The following is a 23,067-nucleotide window of genomic DNA, read 5'->3' on the forward strand; positions in this document are numbered from 1 at the left end:
GTGAGGGCAACGGGACCTGCTTTGACATAGTTTTACCACCTTCTTCCCAGGGAACTGAGCAAGAAACGATGAAGTCATGGTTCACAAAGCCTGGCTGGATAACAACACTGCAAGTATGAGCACTGACCGGCTGGGATGTGCTGGCTGCAGCGATGTTTGTGTTGCAGCACGTGTAGCTGCCCTGAGCCAAGGAGATAGGGGTAGATCCAACATGAGCTCAACCACTTTCTCTGCTTTGTGCCTTTCACCTCTGGAGGACCCTGGCTCAGCTGGAGCCTTGCGTCCCCGTGACACGAGTAGCAGCAAGGTGGCAGCAAGCAATGCCTGGTGGGGATGCCCATATAAGAGCAAACTTGAGTTCCAGATCATAAACGAAACCCTCCTCTTTCATTTACTCATCTGACCTGGGGGTGCTGGAACTGATAATGCTGGTTTCCTTTTAAGCAGAGGCTAGTCATAAATAAAATAAACCAGATGTGCTTTGTGTTTCCATTGCCTTGCCTTTCATCCCTGCTCCTCAAAGCCGCGTGAAAGGGAAATCCTGAGCAGGGAACAGCAGCGGCTCCTGGCTTGGCCTCAGTTGCACTTGTGCTGTTTCACGGCGCCGGTGGGGCTGGGATTGCCTTGCCCTTTCACCAGCACGGGGGAATAGTGCACCGAGAGGCAGAGATTTTGCTTACAGAGATTCACATTCACAGCACTGCCAGGACAGAACCAGGCTCCTTTTCTCACTTGCCAGCCAACAGGTGTAAAAGCAGGATTTCATACCGGCAGCTGCCCAGACGAGTGCCATGGGGAGGACATGGCCTCCCCTTCAGCAGCACCAGTGCCTAGCTGGGAGGGTGACAAGACATGATAACAAGCAGGCAAAGAATGGAAAATCTGACAAACGCAACAGCCCTACAAGCCACCAACACAGAAGCCATTCCCAGCAGCTCAGTGGCTCGTTCGTGGAGCTGGCACTCCAACAAGGTGCATGAAGCTCAGTCAACACCCGTCTGGCACCTGGCAGAGTGTGCCGGGGGGTGTTACCTTCTCCCTGTTTCTCTTGCCACCTTGCAGGGTGTGATGTTTTCCTCTTGCTCTGCAGCAAGCTGCCTTGGAGTGTTCAGGCTGTGCAGATGCAAGGGGCTCCTTCTGCAATGCATGTTCAGAGAGGATGAATTCTTTTTAAAGCAGGTATCAGAGGTGCAGACTACAGAGCTGACCCTATCCCAGAGCAGCAGCAAGTGTTGCATCAGGCTTCCCTAGAGTTAGACCCAAGTGTGATTTTTCTTATGATTATCATTTGTCTCAGGGATTTGCCTGGAGTCTCCAGCCCTCTTCTGGCCAGTCCCGTAAAGCACAGCAGTGTGAGATTGCAGAAATATAGATATAACATAGCCTGTTGCACCAAGGTTTAACTCAAAGGAGTTGCATCCATATATAGTTTTTTTCTTCTCCAGCACTAAGCCTGGAGGAGCATTTTTACCATCCAGCCCTGACATGGCACTGAGATGGCCGGTCCCTGGATGCTGCTTGTAGACAGCAGCACTGGAGAGATGTCCCAAGCTGAGCAACCAGGAGCAGAGAATTAACACTGAGGTGTAGGTCTGGGGGAAAGGGAACCGGGATGAGCTGGCAAGGCCATGCATCAAAACCCTTCTCAGGGTAACACATTCTCGAGGCGGCACAGCTGGAACAGAGGACTGATTCCCAATTGCATGGGGGAGTTTTAGGAATTCCCTGGAGAAACTGAAATGGCTGCGGAGGAGGTACAAATACTGCCAAGTGACAGATAAGCAAGTCTGGAGAAGCCTCACACAGAGGCATGTGCTGGGGAAATCGCAGCCCCTGATTTGGTGTGGTGGGGAAGGCTCTGGTAGACCCATCTGGATTTGGAGTAATCCTGATCCACCCTCCGAGAAAGAGCTGAGCCTACCTGGAGCACAGCCAGAGGGCCATGTCCGTGGGGCTCTGCTTGCACCCAGGCTATTGTTTTATGGTATGTTTTTTTCCTGCAAAGCTATTGTCCTAAAAAAAGAGCATGGGGTTTTAGGAAAGCCAGTGAGTCACTCCAGCTGCAGAGGTGGAGGAAAAGCCCTGAGTCCTTGGGCTGGAAAAGGGAGTCACGGTGCTCTCCCCAGACAAGTGGTGGTTGGTGCCTGGATGAGGATGTTCAAAGCAAGAAAAAGTGAGGGATTTTGCAATGGTACCACTTCCATTCTCGCTGCTGTGCCCAGCCTAACTGGTGGTTAGAGCCCACCACCAAAAATACATGATTTCTCAGCTTAATCTTAAATTATTCCATAAGGCTACATGTCTGGAAGTACCTGGATTAGTCCCAAGAGAGTTGGCCAAGGGTGATTCCAAGAGGAGCCCGGCTCTGCCTGCATCCCTGTGTCCAGCCACTAAAGCAGCTTTGCACATCCGAGTCCACCAGCCACACATGGCTGTGGGCCAGGAGCACTGGGCTGTTTTGTTTGCATTGGTGTGTTTAAGGAACGCGGGTTGATTTGTGATCACAGACCTTCAGTGGGTATATATCGCTGAGGTTCAGTGGCTGCTATACATATGTGAGTACATATATAGGTGAATATTAATAGGAGACAGGGCTGTGCAATAATGTCTGAGGACATATACAGCACAGGTGTTGGCACAGCTAAGGCTGTGGGCTGATATTTCTGGCTGATGGGACAAGGTAGATATGGATCAACACATGTGGAGAGGGCACCTGGGGCAATTTCCAATGGCATTGTTCAGTTAATCATGGGATGGACGTCTCTTTCCTACAAGACCTGACAGTAAAACCTGAGCAGGTGTCAGAAACCAGAGCATCATGCTGTGGGTGAACTGCAGAGCCAGGCAGTGCAACAAGGAAAAAACCAATGTATGGTGTGTGGTGCAGGGGCAAGCACCATGTTCAGGTCCTGAAAGTCCAGGCTGTGTGTTTGGAGACCTCTAGAGACTAATGGAAATAATCACACATCCAGAAATGCAGCCGCTGTAGCACAGGGGAGCTTTGCATGAAAAAATCCCATGGGAAAATGCAGTGCCAAGATCCTCGCTGAGTGTTTCTGCCACTTTGTGAGCAGCAGGAAAAACACTTTGGGGTGAACAACCAAGAGCAGGACACAGATAATAACAGCTTAAGGAAAGGTGCAAACTCTGATGGCTGTATGACCAAATGGCTGGCAAATGCATAAGCAGGTCTGCTAATGCATCCCCTGCAGTTCACCAAGCCATCAAGTTATTGTCTCCTTTCCTACATCGGGCTCCCTCCACCTTGACTCTGTCTTTTCTGTATCCCAGTGGTTCACAATCAGTGCATTTGTTTATTTGTTTGGGTCTTTCCCATCCATCACCAGAGAGAGAAAAGTCACAGCATTCAGAGCTAAACACCTGCCTCCACATCTGAGATTTTAAACATATTTTCAGTCCCTTCCTCCTTGCTAAACAGACAGATGCTACAATGGCTTCTGAGCAATGGCACAACAGGCAGAAGGCAAATAAAGGTGCACCTGTAAAACAGTCTGTGTTTGGGCACCGTTTACTGGTGAAACATGTGTTTGCATCTTTCCCCAGCAACTATTCTTATTCTCACTGAAACGTTAACAGGAAGCTAAGACTTGAATTCTGGGAAGTGCTGAGCATCTTACAAGTTGCTGCCCCCAAAACTGGAGCAAATTATATTCTCTCTCTTTCCTCAAGAGCTTCCCAATCTCCCCAGAGCAGCCATCACTGCACTTTTTTGCTCTCCCCCAGGGCAGATTTGTGACTCCCAGTGCTGCTTGGCCTGATGCAGCTTTTTGCAGCAAGGGAGCAAATTCCGTGCCTGTTGCTGGTGGAGGCACCAGCAGAGGCTGCGGCGGGAGCTGGAGTGAGACTCAGTGTGGCCTGGACATCACCCAGCCAGGACAGGCTGTGGGCACAGCTTTGTGACAAGCGACAAAATGAAAAGCTACAACAGCTTCTCTAGAGGTTTTGACTCACACTGTTTTCTGCACCATGTGGATGAGGTGCAGCCCCTGGGAACAGAAAGGAGCCAGGATTTGTGCCACCACCACCACTTGCTGGGCAAAGTCCTCTGTTATCACAGAATCATTTTGATTAGAAAAGACCTTGAAGATCATCAGATCCAATGGTTAACCCAACACTGAAGTCCACCACTAAACCACAGCCCTAAGAACCTCATCTATGTGTCTTTTGAACCCCTTCAGGGATTGTGATGCAACCACATATCTGGGCAGCCTGTTCCAATGGCTGACAACCCTTTTCCACTGACCCACACTGTATTGCCCACGCTTTCCCCAGTCCATTGATTTCATTAGCATAATTATAATAAACTTGGCACGATTATTTAGTTTGCAAGTCACTCCTGTCCTACATGCAGGACTGCACTGCTGCCTGGTTTTACCCACCACCGCAGTACGTATCTCAAAAGCAACCCCTTATCCCCATAGTCACTTGCTTGGCTGGCAGGAGAAACAAGTAGGGTGGGATGATTTGGGGGATGAAAACACAACTTTGGGTTCAGGCCACAAGCAGAGGAGACATGCAGCTGGACAGATTGGAGAGGCCGATGTCCAGCATCCTACAGCAGCCCAAGGCAGGATGGGTGGAATGTCCCTGGCCCTGTCACCACCACCTCAGCACATCGTACCTGGAGAGCAGGGAGCTGAGCAAGAAGACCACAGCAGAGCTCAGCTTCACATGGTTCGGTTTTGTTGGAGTCCAAACAGGCAAATCCCAGCCTGGGACTTGGCTTTTTCAGCCCTGAGAGAGGCTGTTGGCTTCTGTGTCCACTGGATTGCATTTTTAATCATCTGCCAAGGGCACCAGAGCCTGGGATAGTAGTTCTCATTCTTCTTATCTGCTGGAAATATAATAAACACATTAAATAACATTAACACTGTGGTCCCTACAGTGAGGAGGTTTTAACCATGAAAGCCATGAATTCCTGTAGGACCAGCCAGGGAGCATCACAGCCTCCCATGCATACAAAGTTGTGGCCAGCATCTGTTTTTAATGCATTTACCCCATAAAGGATGGGGGGATGCGCAGCTGTACATTAGCACATGCTGACTGTCAGTATGAAAACCCCCATCACCGAAATTAGTTTCATCACTACGCATTTCTTGGTGCCTTTCCATGACAGGAAATATCAGACAAAGGCTCCCTTGCTCTGCTCCCAAATCCCTGTATTGTCCCCAGCAGGGAAGGGAAACACAGAGCCGGGTGGTGCTGAGCTCAGCACAGCAGCATCCCAAGCTCCACTGGCCCCAGGGCATCGTGAGGTGGAAATGCGGCTGTGACAAAGCTGCATCAGCTCATTTCAGGCCAGGCTCTGACCCACAAAGAGTAAGCAAAAAGGAAAACAGGGAGAAAAAGAAATCTGTTGATCAGGGTGAAGCTGAGTCCCTGTAGGAGCCACCATTTCTCCTTTGTTATCTGCTTTCTCTCTGGACCTCACTCCCAGTATCTCCCCCAGCTTTGGAAGTCGTCATCCTTTCTTCATGCATTAAACACATCTGCCCCCCCAGATAAACAGCCTGATGCCCCTCCGCCCTGTCGCTGCCCCACACCAGCTCCATCACGTCACAGCTCAGGACTGCCCAGCCATCACTGCCTTTGTGTGGGCAGCAGCGGGGCTGGATTAGCCCTGCACGCATGAGCAGGCTGACCCCGCTGGGCAAGCAGTGGGATTTGCTGCTCCCCATCTCCCAGCCGTGCCCGCAGCCCACTGTCACCGCTAATCCCTGCACACGTGGGCTCCTGGACAGTGGTCCCTATATAGACCCTTCTGGCTGCACACCCAGCAGGGTCTGCGGCACAGGGGCAGGCGAGTGGGATGGCATTGCGGGTAAGTGGTGGGGACGGGGTCTGGCACAGCTTGGTCTGTCTGATGGGTGACAGCACAGGATCAGGCGGTGGATAAAGGAAAATGACACAGATGAGCATAAGAAAGGCAGAAATCCTGAAAGATGTGGGCATGCTACCTGTGGTGCGGCCCCTCTAATTCAGTGCAGTCCAGGCTACTGCAAAGCTCAGAGCTTTGTGGCTTTCTAGGAAAGATCATAGCACAGATTTTTCATCTCAGTTATGCCAGGGCTGGTCTGGAGTAATGCTGCCCTGGTAGCAGCACAGAGTTTAAGCTGAGACCAAGATAAAACCAGCGCTTTGACAGAGGAGATCTGTGCTTTGCCATCCATCTCTGCTGGGACAGCTGGCAGCAAAGAGGGAATTGCTGTTTTCTGTGTGTGTGGTGTGGCTTTTGCTGGGGGTGTGTGCAACAATGACAAGCTAAGGATCAAGGCAAGGCTAACCTGGGTGCTGCCATCACCGTTTGCTGTTTGAAACCGTACTGTCAGCTCCATCAGCCCTCCGTGCTTTACAGGGGTGAACACTGGTGTGGTCAGAGCCTTTGATGTCCAAACTACCCTGCAAAATTAGCCAGGCATGAGATGGGCCATCGCCATGTCTCAGCTCCTGCCCCAAAATGTGCATACCCCCAAAATGCCTTGGAAATGGGAAATCATGGCAGAAAGAGTGAAACAGTGGAGTGAAAGTCTTGAGCTACAGGGAGGCAGAGGCAGGCATGCAGCTGGCAATGGAGATGCCAAGGCCAGAGAGATTTTTCCAGTGTGAGCAATAAGTTTGGGAGAGGAGGATGCTCAGAAATGCAAGATCATTAAAGTCCTAAAAAAAAAAAACCCACACCAGTGGGGTGAAATGGCAAGCAGTTCTTATTAAAATGAGTTATTTAATAAAACTATTAATTATTCAAAAAGGAACATTTTCCAGCTCACTTTTTGCAAGTTTAACCTTGGAGATGTGGGTAGGAGGTGGAACAGGGGATAAGGCAGGAGCTCGTGGGAAGAGTTACCACTCTAACACTAGATGAGGACAGGCTGGATGCCACATTATGCCCATTCTTTGATCAGTTCTTGTCTTTCTCACTCTGTTTCAAAGCAAAGTTTTCTGCTTTAGATTTTTGTATTGCTCAGGCAGGAAGAGGAGCAGAGCATCCTTTTGTCCTGCTGACAATGAAGGCATTCAGGTCCTTCTTTAATTTTTGCTCCCTGATTCCACCCAGCTCTTTACAAAAGACCTTGGGCACAGCAAATCCCACCTCATCAACTGGATGTTGCAGCTTCATTTCTTATCAATTTAGAGGCCCTGAGATTATTGAGGAGTGAGAAGAAGGCAGAGGCAGAGAGTGTGCCTGTATGGGAAACGGGGAGAATAGAGACTATAAAGAGAGGGTGAGAAATATGGAGAAGTGTAAGAAATGAGCAGGGCTGTGCATCTCTCCCACCTTGCCACGCTTCACTGTCACCAACAGTTTGAGGCCCTGTACCCAGAGGGGATATGTCCCGGCTGGAGCATCGTGGTTAAAGGCGAGACCAGTTCCAGTACGAGCATGTAAGGACACACTCCGCTCGCAGCTCTCCTGCCTCGTGAGAGCCAGCAGCATCGCTCCACGGCTCTCCATCACTTCTTTCTCTCACCATCTTAGGTTTGAAATTAATTTGCTCTGTGACCCCGGGGACCAAATCGCTCTCCATTTTAACCCCCACTTCTCCAGCTCCAGAATCATCTGCAACTCCTTCCTCACCAACTGCTGGGGGAAGGAAGAGATTATTAACACCTTCCCCTTTGAGGCAATGGAGCCATTCCAGGTAACACTGTGTCACCCCACCGGTCTCCTTGGGTAGGACAGGAGTGACAAAGCCAATACGAGGGTCCTCCTCCTGGCTCTAGCCCTGCCTTCCCTGCCAGCACCACAAACAGTGACACCCCCTCTCCGGCTCCATCCCCTCTTAATATCTCCATTGTCCCCTGATTTTGCTGCTGATTTACACCCAAGTCTGACATAAACATGCAGAGCCTCAGCACTAATTCCTGGATGCTGTATTTGTTTTCAATTTAAACTTTGAATTATCACAGATTTCTGCTATCATAAAGCAGAAGCTCAATTATTCTCTCCTTTTTGCCCAAAGAAGGGATGAGCAGCGTGTGCCAGCTCTGGCAGCATGTTTGTACCCAGATCTGGGCACTCACTGACATGATGGCAGCATAACGAACCTAACACAATCTCTCTTTCAGGTTGAAATCTACTCTGACCAAGACTACTTTCACATTTTTATCAATGAAAACAAAATACTACAGTACAAGCATCGCCAGAAGCAGCTTTCGTCCATCACCAAGCTGCAGATTCTCAATGATATTGCCATTTCGTCAGTGGAAATCACCAAACGAGACCTTTACTAGAGACCCAAGTTGGGACAGTTTCACAGACCATCCCCTCTTGAGCTCCTGATCCAGCTGGAGACCATCTCCTCCCCTTCCCCACCCAACACATACAGTCACCAGTCAGGGAGATAGCAATGCATATGTCCTTATAGTGGAAGCGATGGTCATTCCCATCGTACGCCACCAATGCATGTCAGTAACTGCAGTCCAGATCAAAGACCTTCTGTCCCTACTATGCCTTGAGGTGCACAATGGGCTTTGTAGGTCTTATCTTAGCTGTTGGACAACCTGACAAATCATAGAATCATTTTGGTTGGAAGAGACCCTCAGGATCTTTGAGTCTAACCATAACCTAACCTAACATAGCACTAAACCATGTCCCTAAGAGCCTCATCTAAATGCCTTTTAAACACCTCAAGTAGTCTGGACACCTGAATGCTACCCCAGAAATTGTGTTTGCCCAAGAGTAGGGTGTGTATTAGCACTAGCCCTCAGCTGGTTGTGTGGTGAAAGATGCAATGGGTATGGGTGTTAGGGGTGGAAAAGCACTTTTCTTTCCAGGAGCTAAATGCAAAAATGCTGCCATATTTGCCAATAAAATCCAATACGGAAAACACTGCTGGAGTGTCCTTCACTGGGTAGATCAACCGAGTTTTTTATTCCCTGCAAATCTCTAGACACCTGGCATGAATAAGGACATGGGAAAATGCTACAATTTTGTTTTGAGGGCTAATATGAAATGAAGGTTCTATGTAGGCAGATCAGGGTGATAAGATTCAACTTGGAAGATATTTCCAGAAATTCCTTTAACCAACAGAGAGATGTTTGCTCAGCCTGAGTCCTGCCAGCTCCAGGCTTCTTAGGCAGACCCCAAGAGTGATGTAGTGGGTCAGAAAAGGGCAAAAGCTTAAAGAAACACATAAAAGAATGTGGTTTTTCATCATGCACCAGAAATGCAACTGGACTCCAAAGATCTGAGTAAATCAGGGGTTAGAACTTACGATAAAAGTTTGGAATGAACAAAATGCCATTATTCCTGTGGATAACCTCTGTTTTTTCTCCTTGCTCTGCTTTCCCATTTCCTTCTCTCCTCCTTTTTAGTTGTTTTTCAAAGCAGCCGTCTTGTCTCTTGCACCCTCTTCTCTTTTCCACCCTCTTCCTTGTAGCACAGCATATCTCTAACTCCTTGACCAGGCCACAGCAGGCTAAAAGATGTTATTTTTACTTTGTTTTAATTACATGCATCATAAAAAGCATAATGTCACAGTGTTAAATCTGAACGGGAACTCACTCCGAAAACGCAATTACAGCTGCCCCCAAATCACTCCTTTGTTCCTCAGACATAGGACAGACCACATTCCTGATGCAAAAGGCAAAGATGATCCTGCCTTGCCAGCCCTTTCCATCAAGGAGAAATTCTCACTGCTTAAATTGGCCATTGCAAACTCTTCCCTCTATTTATAGTTTCAAGGACTTATGAGGAAGAGGCGACCACATAGCCAGCCACAACATAGGATGCTCCAAATTTAACATTTATGAGCCTGCTAAAAAGTTTATAATGTTTTTCCAGGCCATAAAGAACACCAACTGGAAATCATCCTGTTCCTACAGCAAAGCACACAACAAAAACACAAAATAGTCCCACAATGGTACCTCCTTCCTCCAAAAAGAACACAAAATACATTTTGGAAACAGCCACAGTCTTGTTTGCAAGTCAAGAAGGTTGAAGTTGGTGCAGCTTCCTCTGACCTGGAGTAAATCCATCACCCCCAGGACTAGAGGGTCAGCTCAAATTCTGGTGGTCATGATGTAACTCGTGGGTTCAAGAAACTTTACTCTTATAGTTATCTCTTCAGTAAAACAGGCACAAACACAAAATCTGCTGGGATCTCCGTGTCATGCATCTGATGATGCTGAACCGCATTTGAAATAAATTGTTCTTTTTATTTGGGCTTCTTCGTGGAATGATAGAGACAGATCATTTTTCATGGAGGGAAAGCGATGAAGTTATTTATAAGGATAATACTTTGTACTTATATGTCTGCAAACTCCATCAATAGCCACTGCTGAAGAAAATACACCACAATTTCATTGTTTTCCAGAACCAAGCACAAAGGACCACAGACAAACAAGGGAAAAAAAATATTTCAAGTGTAAATAAAGAGATGCTACAAACACAAAATAAATCAGGCAGCAGCAGAGGTTATGTCCTGACTCCCAAACACATTCCCCCCAGCTCCTGTCAGCAGCTGATCTCACTCTGTTACCACCCACACCAGGAGATCCCAGTCCCTCCTGACACATTCACAGAATTGCTGCTGGCTTCAGGACTTCATCTGCTGAATCCTCCAGCCAAAACACTCCCCAGGGTGAAGGGGTCTTCAGAGCAAGAGACATCTGGGGAGCTGCAGAGCATTTCTGGGAGGAAGACTCCAGGGCTGCCTGTTTATAGCTGTTCTGCACAGTTTTATGGGGAATGAGAGATGCCCTCAAAGTGTGTGACCCTCACTTGTCCCTTGAGGGGGAAACTCCAGAGAAAAATGAAGCCCCACAATTATGACAGTTAATTAAATTCTCAGGAGGGGGATGGCACATCAGACTTGTGCAGAGGCATTGCCTGCTGCTATTGGAGGTGATCAAAAGGAACAAATCAGTCCTTTTTCCAGATTTTAACCAACCTTTTGATTCAAGACCTGGGGTTTGAAACAGGGGAGGGAACTGATGGAAACAAGCTCCTGCCCAGGGATATTTTTGAAGAGCTGGAGGCCTTTGAAGGGGAAGAAGCAGAGGCGGCTGCTGCAGCTCTGGGAGGGACCAGCGTTTCACTGGCCAGCCTAAAGACCAAGCTCAGTATTTTTGCTGTGGCCAAGTGCAGCACAGGAGCTGGGCTGAAAAGCTTCCAGAGAGCAATTATTGTGTGACAGGATTGGGACTGTCCTAGGCAGGATCTGCTAATAAAGCAGCAGCTTCTGCCCTTAAAGCTCATGGAAAATGGTGAGGGACACCTGAGAGACGTCCCTCAGGAGGCAAAGCCAGGAGAGGTGATGACCTCCCATGCGGGCTCTGCCTTTCCCACTGATTCTCCTCATTTGGGCTGGATCTGCAGAGCTCAGTGAAATGCTCTGGCTTACCCCCAGTTCAGTGAGGGGAAAATCAGGCTCACAATCCTTCGTGCTCAAGCTGTGCCTGGACTCCCAGGGCCAAAGTCCCCTCTGGCAGTGTCATAGTGGTGCAGATCTCCTGTGGAGCACCTGCTGATGCTTGAGCAGAGAGCACTCCTGGGTGTCGCTGGTGCTGCTGGCAATCATCACGTACCCCAGCAGCAAAACACCAGCAATTTCCTCATGAGTTGGTGAGCAAACGGCTCCCACATCAGCAACAGTCACATCTCATCAGCAAAGCAGCAGCCTGGAGACATCAGACTGAGTGACACTGTCTCTGAGAGCCTTAGCAAGGGACAGTTGAATATCAGACACAGGGTGCTGCTTTGAGATAGCAAAGGCAGCGTGAGAAAGGGCAAGGGCTTGTCACCAATGCAGTGGGAAAGACTTACAGGAAAGCACAAAGGAGAAAGTCATGCAGGTTGCATCTGCCTCATACTCACTTTCTGACTTGATTAATTCTTTTTTTCACATGACCACCCCATAAAAAAAAAAAAAGGGCAAACAAAACAAAAAAACCCACACACAACAACAAATTAATCCCCACAAGCCAAACAAACACACCAAATTTTGACGCTGGAGGTTTAGCTACTTACTCATGGCTAGAGAGCAGCTCTGGTGATGAGGGGCAGAAGGGGGGCAATCGTTAAGCATTTAACTAGCAATTCCCTTTCTCCTCCCATTTCAGTGCCCCCATGAGCATCTCCTAATGGACAATAGCTGGGCTGCCGCAGAGAGCTTCACCTCTCCATTGACCACTGTGTCGTGGGGCAGGTCAGTGATCATGGACCCAAGTCTATGGCATCTCTAACTTCCCAGGTCCTCCAAGGTCTCTGTTTTCCCAACACTTCGCCACAGAAATATCTGCCAGAAGCACAGAGCTTATCAGTACTGACTTTCTTCCTTACACCTCTACGCCTTTATCCAAGAGGCTGCTTATTCAACAACATGGGCTGTCAAACCCACTAAATGCTCAGGAGTCACAGGTGTTAGCTGGCAGCACTGAGGAACATAAAGGGCAAATGTTCGGCATATTTCTGAAGAGCATGAGCAAAACAAGAGGAAAGGAGGAGTAACTCTCAGTTTTATCTGGGAAGAGGCACTTCTGAGGCATTAGGCAGCCTCAGATTGCAGCTAGAAAGGAGCCTCTGCTGGAAAGCAGAGGGATATTTCTTTTATTGCCTTTAAAAGAGCTTCATAAAACCATTTCCACTCACAGCATCCCCATCCAGAGCCAGCTCAGATAGGAAAGTACACCTCCCAGCCCTGATCTTGCGTGTGTGGTGGCAGGTACCAGCTGCAGACACTAAATGCAGGCTGGAGAGGGATTATTTTCTGAAAGAAAGGATCTGGCCTAAAGGTTGAAGAATTGAAAGCTGATGGTATCGCTTTATATGGCAGCTGTATGACTGTATATCACTGCTGCTTAAGGAAACAGTGACAGAAATTAGTCTGATGTACAATTTTGCTCGCCTTCCAGTTCCACAGTCTGTTCAAGACCTGCTTGCCAAAGCTAGATGCAACCTCTCACATTATTTCTTCAAGCTATACCAACAGAGCCGGCCAAATCTCTGATTTTACCAGAGCACAAGGCAACAGCCTATGGTTATGAGGATGCTTTCTCTGCACCGTCATACCATCATAAGGCTGTCTGGGTCCTATAAAGCACTTTAAAACTATGGGGATACAAATAAACTATAAAAAGAAGGAAGTATGACAAACCAGCCGTGCAGGTGAGGAAACAGAGGCACATGGAGGAAAGGAGCAGAGCAGAAAGGGAAGGAGAGAACCAGACACTTCAGCCTCCAGCCTCCTGCTCTGCCCCTGCAGCTCCTGCCCATGTAGCCAGTGGGTAAGTTTGGCTGGACTGTTTGTGATCCATCAGGTGTTGCCCAGAGCCTTAATGAGCCAGCAGGCTCTATGTTGAACCCTGCACAGCCCAGGTCACACAGATGAGCCAGGCCTGTGTCTGAAATGAGGGACCAGGCTGCTGAGCAGCTCATTAGCCCAAGGGTTTTCCATTCATCTGTACACAGGTATCATTGCTGTGGTCTCAGCTGCTAATCAGCATTTTTCTAGCTTCTTTTATGCTCCAGCCCAAACAATGATCAAAGAGCCACCAACATCCCTTCATTTTCTTCCCCTTCCTTGATACACCATCTGTCCAAAGAAAGGCTTAGCAATCGCTGTGTGATTTATCGCACAAAAAGCTTTCCGATTTCAAAAATTGGAAGTAAAAGCGAGATGCATCTATTTCACCTTCTAACCCCCACCTTTGAGCTAAACACCAGCTACTGTCAGCTTTCATTTCTTGAAGGTGCTGTGAACACACATTGGAAGCAGAAAGACAGACGCAGACAGTGGTGATGAGAGGGCAGCGATTGCAGTTCCAGTAAATTGCCCAAGTCTTTCTAGACAAGTCACTGCACAGAGAGAGGTGAAGCATTATCAGTAGAGAGAAAAGTTTGTAAATGATCCCGACAAACTTCAACAACCTCTCAAAATCTCTGCCTGCCTGATTTTCTATGACTAGTTGTGGAGATTCCTTCTAAAAAGCTGCGCAAAATAAATCACAGCTCCCAGGTTGGGTTGGTTTTTTTCCCCTTACCTTGTCAGAAGACTAGAACAGGGCGCTGGAGTGCATTCAGACCCAGCATCACATCTTTCCAAGCTGATGCCGTCTTGAATCCACCCAGCAGAAATCCTAAAGATTTCCTGAATAGGAACACAAAATAGAGGAAAGCTTATTTTTAAACACATAACACTTGCTCACCAAGCAAACATACTTGAGTTCTAACAATAATAATAACAATTCTTACTGCAACCTCACCCCAGGAGCATCTGTTTTGCGACGGCTACCTGCAAAGTATCACCTAGGCTGAGAGTAAATAATCTTGCTCAGAAAGACAAACTCCCTCCTGTTGTATTTTCTACCATCTTCATCCCCTCCCTGACACTAGCAGATCTGGGCCCTGAGAGGGCTTTTCTCACAGCCCTTCCTTCCTCCATTTCCCCTCGACAAGCCTCTGCAGCTGGGAAGAGGCAAACAGTGGCAAATTTAAAGCCTTTGTCAGAGACTTCCCCCAGATGGCAATCAGCTGATGGAGCCCTAAGAGCTTTGTAATCTAAAAAGCTCTTTATTAGCCTGTTGCACCTGGATACAGAGCACTAGGGAAGCAACATTGTTATGCAAATTGGGCAGAAGGATAGAGGACTGACTGCCTTGGCAGCCCCTGCTCTTAATATTGTTTTATCTGCCTCCCTTCTCAGTTGTATCAGTGGAAAACTGCATGGACTGCTGGAGTTACAACAGGATGAAATGGAGCTCCACAAACCTGGTCAGACCACCAGTTTTGCTCAATTACCACACCTGCTTGATTTAGGCTTTACTTTCAGTCTGATTCTAATTATTTCTCCCCAGGTTGATGGTGTCTGTATTGATCGAGGGGGTGAGGCCACTCCACAAAACATGGACATGGAGGAAATCCCACCTTTGCTTCAACCAACCCTGGATCACAGCTCAGAGGACAGAAGGGCTGGATGCAGCATTAGATGGTTGTTTTGTACGTCAGATTCCGCATCACCTAAGTCCTGACTTCACTTCTGGAAGACTTGACTTAGTGCTTCAGTATCGCTTCAAAATCTTGTCTGTACATTTGTGCAATGAATTAGGGATCCACAGCACTGATGTTGCGTTTACAAAAACCAAACCAACAACAAACAACCCACCACTTTGTTCTGCAGTACATCTCTAATTAGTGACTCTCCTTCTAAAGAGACAGGGTCAAATTCACTTGGTGTGGTCCTGGTTCCAAGCAGAGTCCCTGCAGGAGCGTGTTCATTCCTACATTCCCCAGCCTGCTACTTGCCTGCACTTCTGCACAGATCAAAAGCAAAGATATCTGAAAGACAGAATTTTCAATCACACTAACACCAATACAGTGTTTCATTGTTCTTGAGCGAGTGAACATCATATCAGACAAATTCTTCTGTATGAAATTATCTTTTTATTTCAGCCACTACATTTCTGTAGCACTCAATCTAAGAGGCTTCCAATAAAAAGCACAGAAGATAAGGAATTTGGCACGTATCTGTTTGTGAAAACAGACTTTGGTGCATATTCTCAGGCATAAAAATGCATACATTCTCCATTTGAAATCCTCCAAAGGACACTTGGAATAGTTTAAATGTTTCATTCTTTGATTAAGAGGGAAGAATAGTGGGAAAAGAAAGGTTTTCACTCTCATAAAAGTAATTACAAACAACAAACATTGATTCCCAGATGTTTTTCATTTGGTTTATGATTTTCTTTTCAAAGAACCTGAAGTGCACTCGGCATCTTCTGTGTATTGTCTTTGTGTGCAGCATTGGCCTCTTATCTCCTCCTGGATTCACAGCCCCGTCAACGTGCTGACATCAGGGAACGTAACATCAGAGCTATGCCGAGGACACGGACCATAGTGCCAGAAATAACCCATGTCCCCACTGAAACCGCGGTGCCGGAGCAGCGGTGGCACAGGGACAGAGCAACCACCAGCAGAGGGAGCGGCAAAGCCGCTCAGAGATCCCCCAAACTGGTGGCACCCAGGATTTGGGGAGTTTAGTTGCTGCGTTAGAGATCTGTGAGAAAATGGCCCAGAGAAGAACGGACACCTTTTTTTGTTCAATACAAGTTAGCAAACAACGATGCTGTTACTTCCTCCTGATGCAAGAGAGACACAGAGAGACAAGTTCCATATTACTCCTGTTTATATAAAGCACCATAAATGCTCACACAGACGCCCCCAGGCTGCAGCCGCAGCCAGGTGGGGGGCAGAGTGTGCACAGCATGGGGCCAGTGTGAGGGCTCAGGGAGCCTCCCTGACCCCAAGGTCCTCCCATCTCCATGCCATCAGTCAAAAACTTGTGAAGGGCAGAAGGGTTAAGTGGCAACAAGGCTGGGGTTTAGCCAGTGCTTTTCAAGGGCAGTCCAACCAGCATCACCCAGCAAAACCAGTGGGAAATTATTTCAGTGTTGCCCCCACATATCAAGCTGGGGTGCACTCCCAGCTCACCATCTCTTCCCAAACACAAACAACCCCTGGACAGTCCATCCCAGTAGCACCAATAGAGCCCCTACTTGACTGAGCCAAGCCCTAATTTTGTTTTATCTCTGTGAAGTGAGCAGACCCCACCCCACAAATCTGCTGGGCAAGCCCAGTGTGGGGAAAAGCAGCTGCATCCTCTAATCTCATTGTCTCAAAACAGGCTTTCTGATCAAACTGCAGCAGATGAGACACATCAGGCATGTTGGGATACACGCTGAAAGAAAGCTAAGAAACAAAAGTGTCCTTTGGTTAGGTGCTAGCCAGCAAGCAGCATGTCAAGGACACAGCTCTGGTGGGTCCACCCAGGAGTGTGCCTTCCCCATGGGGAGGCACTGGCAAAGGAGAATACCCCTCCCAGAGCCCAGCCGCTAAACCATGCCCTGTGTACTCAGCAGGGAGAATGAGCTGATGTAAGCAGATGCACAACCAGAGGAATTGCTCCACCTTCACACTCTCCAGGAGACGGTCCATTTGGTCACAGCATAAGCTGGAAAAGCCTTGAGGTTTCCTTAACTTGCACCAGATCTTGGGTCTGGGACAGTCAGAGCATCACTGCGGCTGTGCAACACCCAGCTCGCGGTGCAGCAGGAGCAGGGAGATGTGCTGAGACAGCTATGCTAAATTTACCCTGTCCTGCGAGTCTGGCGTGCAGTGGGCAGAGTGGGATTGGGCAGCAGTAGCAGGCTTGGGAGATGTGAGTTTTTCTGAGACTCTGGCGGAGTCCCAAAGCAGCTGACTTACTCCTCTCAGGTCAGTTCTTCACAGCTGGAACTCCAGTGAGACCAGTGGGTTATTTCTGATGTACATTGCTGTACAAGCAGAGCCCACTTCATTACCCTTGCTGGTGAAGGATGGCTCGTGTCTCCAGTGGGATTTATTTAGCTTCCATGCCAAAGGTGTTCCGTAAGACGGGAACCAATGTGAAAAGGATATTGCATTTTTTTTTTGTTGGATGTTCCCCATCTTGAGTTATTTGGTGACTTTGAACTTGTTAGAATCAATTAACTCATTATAATCAATGCCCTTGTCCTCTCTCCCAGCTGTACACAGCATATAGATTTGTCATTTGTTGTTAGAGATGACTTGGCATTTGTGAGTTGTGTCAACGGATACAAAAGCAGATTCATCCTAATTATATTGAACCACTGATGAACTTAATAGTCTAGCCTAATATTTTAAGGTCTAAAGGTTCATTAGCAGTAAATCATGCAGGTTACAAATAAAGTGCATGAGGAGAAAAAGAAAAAAAAAAAAAAAAAGAACCCAACTGTATTTATGAGCTTGAGCCTTTGGAAGGTGACTATCCAGACAAAATACGTTCAAAGAGCCCTGGCACAATTCTTCACTCTTTTCTATTGTATTCTGTTAATGCCCTACTAAAACTGTTGACTTAAACACCCCATTCTGTGGTTTTCTGTGTGTAATGACAGGTCTGCTTTAGGGAGGCTGGGCAGTGGCTGGCAAGGGCTTGGGTGCATGGAGATTTCCAATTGCCAGCTTTGACCCTGGGCTGTGTAGTTGCCTGTTTGCAACAGATCCATTTGCTTGTGGAGCAGCTGTGAAATTGTAGCAGATTTTAGGTATCCATGAGAGTATCCATGCATTTCACTGCATAGAATAATGTGTACCTTGTGCTCTGGGCAACACATTATAATTAGTTTGTAGAAGATGTTTGTCTCTGAAGATCTATAAATACACATACATAAAACTATAAGGGAATAAGCAGTCACATGCTTAAAGCAAATGCATTCTAATGCAGAAGAGCTGATCACATTTCCTACCCCACAAATGTGGTTCCACTGCTGATCTTTCTTTCATTTCACGTAAGCCTGACCAAAAATATTTACTTTCTTCTTTCACCTAAATAGACTAAAATGGATGGAGAATTTCCTGTTGAAATCAAGGGCATTCACCATCCAGTGACAAACAGCCTCCACCTGCGCTGCATTAGTTACCTCGCTTTCAGAGAAGGCAAAGAAAGAAAATAAAAAATAAACACCTCAGGCGGAGGTATCAGTTCTTCTTGTCAAATATTCCGCCCTGTGATTCACTGGCATCATCTGAGCACCTCTGGTCAAAAGCTTCATTTTACAAACCAACCTTGTTTCCCAACCAAGCCCTTCAACTTTTGCAAGCGACTTTATTCCATGACCCATTTCCCCCATTCCTTCAGTTTAAGAGAGAAGACAAAAAGTTTCTTTCTGGAGCACTTCTTGTTTGAGTGGTTCCCACCAACATCTGCTGTGGTGTTAACTATTGGCGTACCGGCCTCTGCTGGAGAGTACAGAATGAGTGTGGATTTGATGTTAGAATAGAAGTAAGCACAGAAGTGCTGGGGTACCTCCCTACCCTGCTGTAGCTGAGCCCAGGGAACCCCCAGGAGAGGAGGGAACATCAGAAAGAGTCCGGTGGGGTGTACTCACGTCCCTGCCTGTCTGGTCCCTACCCGGTCCTGCCCTGTCCTGCCATGTCTGGTCTTGTCCAGTCGCTGGCCGGTCCCTGCCCTGTTCTCCCCATCTTTGCCCGGTCCTTCCCAGCCCTGCCCGTTCCCTGCCCGCTCCTGCCAGGCCCAGGAGGAGCTGTCCCTTCAGCACCACGGTGGGCTCGGCTCGGCTCGGTTTAGCACAGCACGGCCCGGCCCGGGCAGGGACCAGTCCCAGCCAGTACTCCCGGCGAAGGGGATGAGGGGGGTCGCTTCTCTGCAGGGCAGGGCAAGAGTGGGGGGCGTGTGCGTGTGCACAGGGTGTGCATGTAGGGGTGCAAAGTCTGAGCTGTACCTGCGTGTGCAAGGAGGATGTGAGCCTCCCGCTGGGAGGAGTGCAAAGAGGGTGCGAACATGCAGAGATGTGGGAGAGGGTGGGGGGACACAGGAGGTACAGAAGAGGGTGGTGCGTGAATGTGCGGGGTGCTTGTGTGTGTGTGCAGAGGTGGGGTGTGCAGGGCACCTGTAGGAAGGTCCGTGCAGCCAAGTGTTTGCAAGGGGAATCCGCACAGTGCGTGGGTGCCTGTGGGGGGGTCTATAAGCGTGTGTGTGTTCTGGGGGATGCTGTGTAGGGACGGGGACTCTGTCGGGGTCCCCATGCAGAGCTGCGGGCAGCTACGCAGGAGTGTGTGCGTGTGTTGTAGGACAGGTCTGTGAAGAGGGCTGGGCGTGTGTGTGCAGGACCGTGTGCGTGTGCAGCGCTCTGGGTGTGCGTGTGAGCGCGGGGGCCGCGCGGGTGGCAGCCGCGCTCGCAGAGTGGGCGCCGGGCTGGGGGTGCGGGTGTGTTGGGGGGAATTCGGGGGTGTTCGTGTGCCAGGAGCCCCGCGCTGCCGGCACACGGCGGAGCTGCCCGCGGGAGGAGCCCGGCCCGGCGCTGCCCGCCTTCTGCACGGTGAGTGCCGCCGCACCGCGCCGCGGGACCGGGAACAACCGAGGAACCGGGGGTAGGAACCCGGGGTGTGGGGGCAGCCCGGGACCGGGGTTCGGCAGCGTGGCTGCGGGGCGCGCAACTTTCCCGGGGGGAAGGGGAGTCGCGGCAGATCGCGGCCGGGGCTGCTCACACGGGGTTCAGGGAGGATGGGGTCCCCTTTCGTCTTTCCGACCCCCCCCCCCCCGACCCCGAAGGCGCCGTGTCCCCGCGGCCGGGCACGGAGCTCCCGGCCGGCTCCGCCGCCCTTGCCCGGTCGGTGCCCGCGGAGCCGCGCAGCGCTGCCCAGCCCGCCCCAGCGCCCACGGCCGCCTCTCAAATAAGTTGCGGAGAAGCCATTTCTGACCCGACACCTTCCCCGGGAAGGGAAAACATTGCCAGGAGCCCGAGCTCATCCCTTCTCTCTGCACCGTCTTTTGCAGGCATGGTTGGTCTCAGCTAAACATGCTAAGCGCGCTCGGGGCAGCGCTGCAGGCTCTGCCCCGTTAACCCGGGGTGCCCGGGGGGGGCTCAGCCATGAATTCCTCCCTTCCCGCCCCCGGGCTTGCCCCCGACCCTCTGCAGCTCTGGCAGGAGGAGAACCAGACACAGGGCGGGCTCTGGAATGGGAGCCAGGAACTGGGCTGGGAAGAGCTGGAGAAGATGCTCTTCCTCTTTGTGAAGGAGCCCGTCACCATCAGCCTCACGGCAATGTACCTCGTGTCCTTTGTGGTGGGCTTCGTGGGTAACATCATGTCCATCAGGGTGCTCACCCGGAAGCGTCGGAGTCGGGTGTCCAGCCTGAGTGCCACTCGCAGCCTCCTCATCAACCTGGCGGTGTGTGACCTCATGGTGGTGTGTGTCTGCATGCCCATCACCGTGGGCAACCTCATCTACAAAGCCTGGGTGTACGGGGATTTTCTCTGCCGAGCGGTGCCCTTCATCCAGGCGGTTTCTGTCTCCGCCAGTGTCCTCAGCCTGACCGTCATCAGCGTGAACCGCTACTACAGTGTGCACAATCCACTCAACGCCCGGTCTTTCTTCACCCAGAAGAGGATTCTCAGCACCATCCTGGTGGTGTGGTTGTTGTCCTCAGGGATATGCATGCCCCTCATCTTCATGAACAAACGGGATGAGATTGGCGTGGTGGAGGGTTTGCCTCTGGTGTTTTCCATCTGCAGGGAGATTTGGCCTCAGGAGAGGCTCAAGCAAGCCTACAACTTTCTGCTCTTCTGTGCCCTCTACTGCCTGCCGGTCCTGTTCAACATGGTCATCTGCTTCCTCACGGTGCGCCGGTTGTGGAGCCGCAGCAGCCAGCTGAAGGAGAGCACTGCCCTGAACCGATCTCTGCCAGCCTCCAGGCTGAAGATCCGGAAGAAGGTAGCGCAGATGGTGGTGGCCCTGGTCCTGCTGTTCGCTATCTCCTGGTTGCCCGTCTACCTGATGGACATCTGGATTGATTTCAACATCCCCAAATCTTTGCAGGATGTGACTCCTCCTCCTTGGATCCTGCAGCTCAGACCTTTTGCCCAGTGGCTTGGCCTCACCAATTCCAGCCTCAACCCTATATGCTATTGCTTTGTTGGAAACCTCTACAGGTCAGCCAAGGAAATGAAGAGCAAATACCACCAAAGAATGGTATCTCTCTTTAACTTCTCCCTGTCCGAAGGGACAACCCGTTCCTCAGTCCCAGAGCTGCTCTCTTACCAGAGTTCAATGGACCCTGCAAGGAAAGGTCATTCTACCACCCCCACCACGGGCAGATATCGGGCTAGTCATGGCCATAAGAACAAGTGTGGACACTTGAACTCCTGCCAGCATCCACCTCTGAACACTGTTTCCAGTGAGAACACTTCCTTGTAATTCTGCTCAGGAAGTGCACCTTACACCCTCATCTGCATTTAATGACTTTTTACAGGCCTTTCTGAAACAGATATTTTAATGATGGAAAACAACTTTCTTCTAATCACACCTACCACCAGTTCAAAAATACTGAGACAGGGGAAGAAACAAATAACGAGTGAAAAAGGTGACATATTTTAACTCAGATCAAGTTTTTAGACAAATTATTTTCACCAGGGACAACTAGACGCGTAGCCCGTTGCCCAGTCAACAGTCACATAATTAGACAGATCAACTTCCCAACAAGCGGGCTCTCCCCACAGCTCCATCTCTGGATGCAGAGATGCCATTTGGATACAGCAACAATTTGACTGTTTGCTGCTGTGCACCCTGTGCTGATAAGAGCAGTGATAAGAGGCACTCTCTGCTCCAAATCCATCAGTTGTAGTTACAAGCAGTGAAGAAATGCTAGAAACAGCATCATAAAAAGGAATAGTAGTGGAAAATTTCACACACTTTACCACTTGAGATTTCATTGTCTGATCGTATTGTTTCACTCCTCCACACAAATGAAGTCTCCTGATGTGAAGAGAAAGTGCCAGAAGCACTAAAGCAACCATCACCACTTCACATTTGGGAATTCAGAAAGGATAACGTGGCCTCAGAGGTGATTTAGGAAATGCAATAGGAAAATATTCTTTGGGCATCAGCTCTCTTTCTTACAGCTATGTTCCTGCAGTGGAGTGGAAAGAGCTGGACACCTATTAACATGATTTGCACTTGAAAAACCAGCCCTTGTTCAGCTGTGTCTGTACCAAACAAAGTCAATGGCATGTGAAAATAAAAATGGAAAGTGGCTTATAGCTAATAAAATCAGAATCAACTAAGGCAATGCTATTTGTCTGGGAAGGAGAGAATCAAAGTGCTCGCCTTTCCTGAGGATCTGAAGTAGGTTAAAACCTATTTCTTCCATCATCTCCTTTAAAGGAGGCTTTGATAAATAAACTGTATATTTTTATTATGTTAGCATCAAAAGGCCTCACTAAAGCTTGAGAATTCTGTTGCGCTAAGAACTGGATCTATATTCATAAGGAAAAGAAACGTTTCTCCCAAAGAGCTCAACGTGAAAATACATCAGACCAGGCAAGAAGTGGGAGAAAAACAAAACAAAACAAACACACAAAAAAACCCCACCCAAACATACAAAACAGTTACAACAAAGACCCAAAAGGCTGGAATGAAACTAGAGATCTGCCCCTTCCCTGTTTGTGTCCAACGCTGAGTGTGAGGGGACGCGCATCGCCCCCGATGCCGGGGGAGCCCGCGTCCCGGCTGCTCGGGTAGCAGCGCCGG

General features: G+C 49.1%; 2 protein-coding genes and 1 long non-coding RNA gene across 4 annotated transcripts; 2 read left to right on the forward strand and 1 right to left on the reverse strand.

The window, feature by feature from the left end:
- Window positions 1–85: 85 nt before the first annotated feature.
- On the reverse strand, window positions 86–14,411 carry LOC110360201 (uncharacterized). Its single transcript, XR_002415952.2, has 3 exons — window positions 14,227–14,411; window positions 14,005–14,111; window positions 86–4,855 (listed from the first exon to the last, which is right to left on the reverse strand). It is a non-coding gene; the product is annotated as an uncharacterized LOC110360201 (long non-coding RNA).
- Window positions 5,747–8,853, forward strand: GRIFIN (galectin-related inter-fiber protein). Its single transcript, XM_005504513.3, has 4 exons — window positions 5,747–5,842; window positions 7,325–7,404; window positions 7,499–7,661; window positions 8,089–8,853. Exons 1-4 carry the CDS (start codon window positions 5,831–5,833, stop codon window positions 8,251–8,253), a joined length of 420 nt encoding a protein of 139 aa, XP_005504570.1. The 5' UTR covers window positions 5,747–5,830; the 3' UTR covers window positions 8,254–8,853.
- A 5,003-nt stretch (window positions 14,412–19,414) lies between the features above and the next one.
- On the forward strand, window positions 19,415–22,815 carry LOC102084218 (galanin receptor type 1). 2 transcript variants are annotated; one of them, XM_065031469.1, is made up of 2 exons: window positions 19,415–19,909; window positions 20,316–22,815. In XM_065031469.1, the coding sequence occupies exon 2, from the start codon at window positions 20,410–20,412 to the stop codon at window positions 21,733–21,735; it is 1,326 nt and encodes a 441-aa protein (XP_064887541.1). In that variant the 5' UTR covers window positions 19,415–19,909; window positions 20,316–20,409; the 3' UTR covers window positions 21,736–22,815. The 2 variants fall into 2 exon arrangements, with proteins under 2 accessions (XP_064887541.1, XP_064887540.1); XM_065031468.1 differs by having other exon boundaries at window positions 19,415–19,857.
- The last annotated feature ends 252 nt before the right edge of the window (window positions 22,816–23,067 follow it).

This window comes from Columba livia, chromosome 15 (assembly GCF_036013475.1).
Source record: "Columba livia isolate bColLiv1 breed racing homer chromosome 15, bColLiv1.pat.W.v2, whole genome shotgun sequence".
NCBI lineage: Eukaryota > Metazoa > Chordata > Aves > Columbiformes > Columbidae > Columba > Columba livia.

Excerpts from the sequence above, each read along its gene's own strand:
- GRIFIN (XM_005504513.3), top strand. Across the intron at positions 7,405-7,498 it reads ACCAGTTCCAGTACGAGCAT|GTTTGAAATTAATTTGCTCT; the intron begins GTAAGGACACAC and ends TCACCATCTTAG. Across the intron at positions 7,662-8,088 it reads AGGCAATGGAGCCATTCCAG|GTTGAAATCTACTCTGACCA; the intron begins GTAACACTGTGT and ends TCTCTCTTTCAG.
- LOC102084218 (XM_065031469.1), top strand. The coding sequence starts at position 20,410 with ATGAATTCCTCCCTTCCCGCCCCCGGGCTTGCCCCCGACCCTCTGCAG.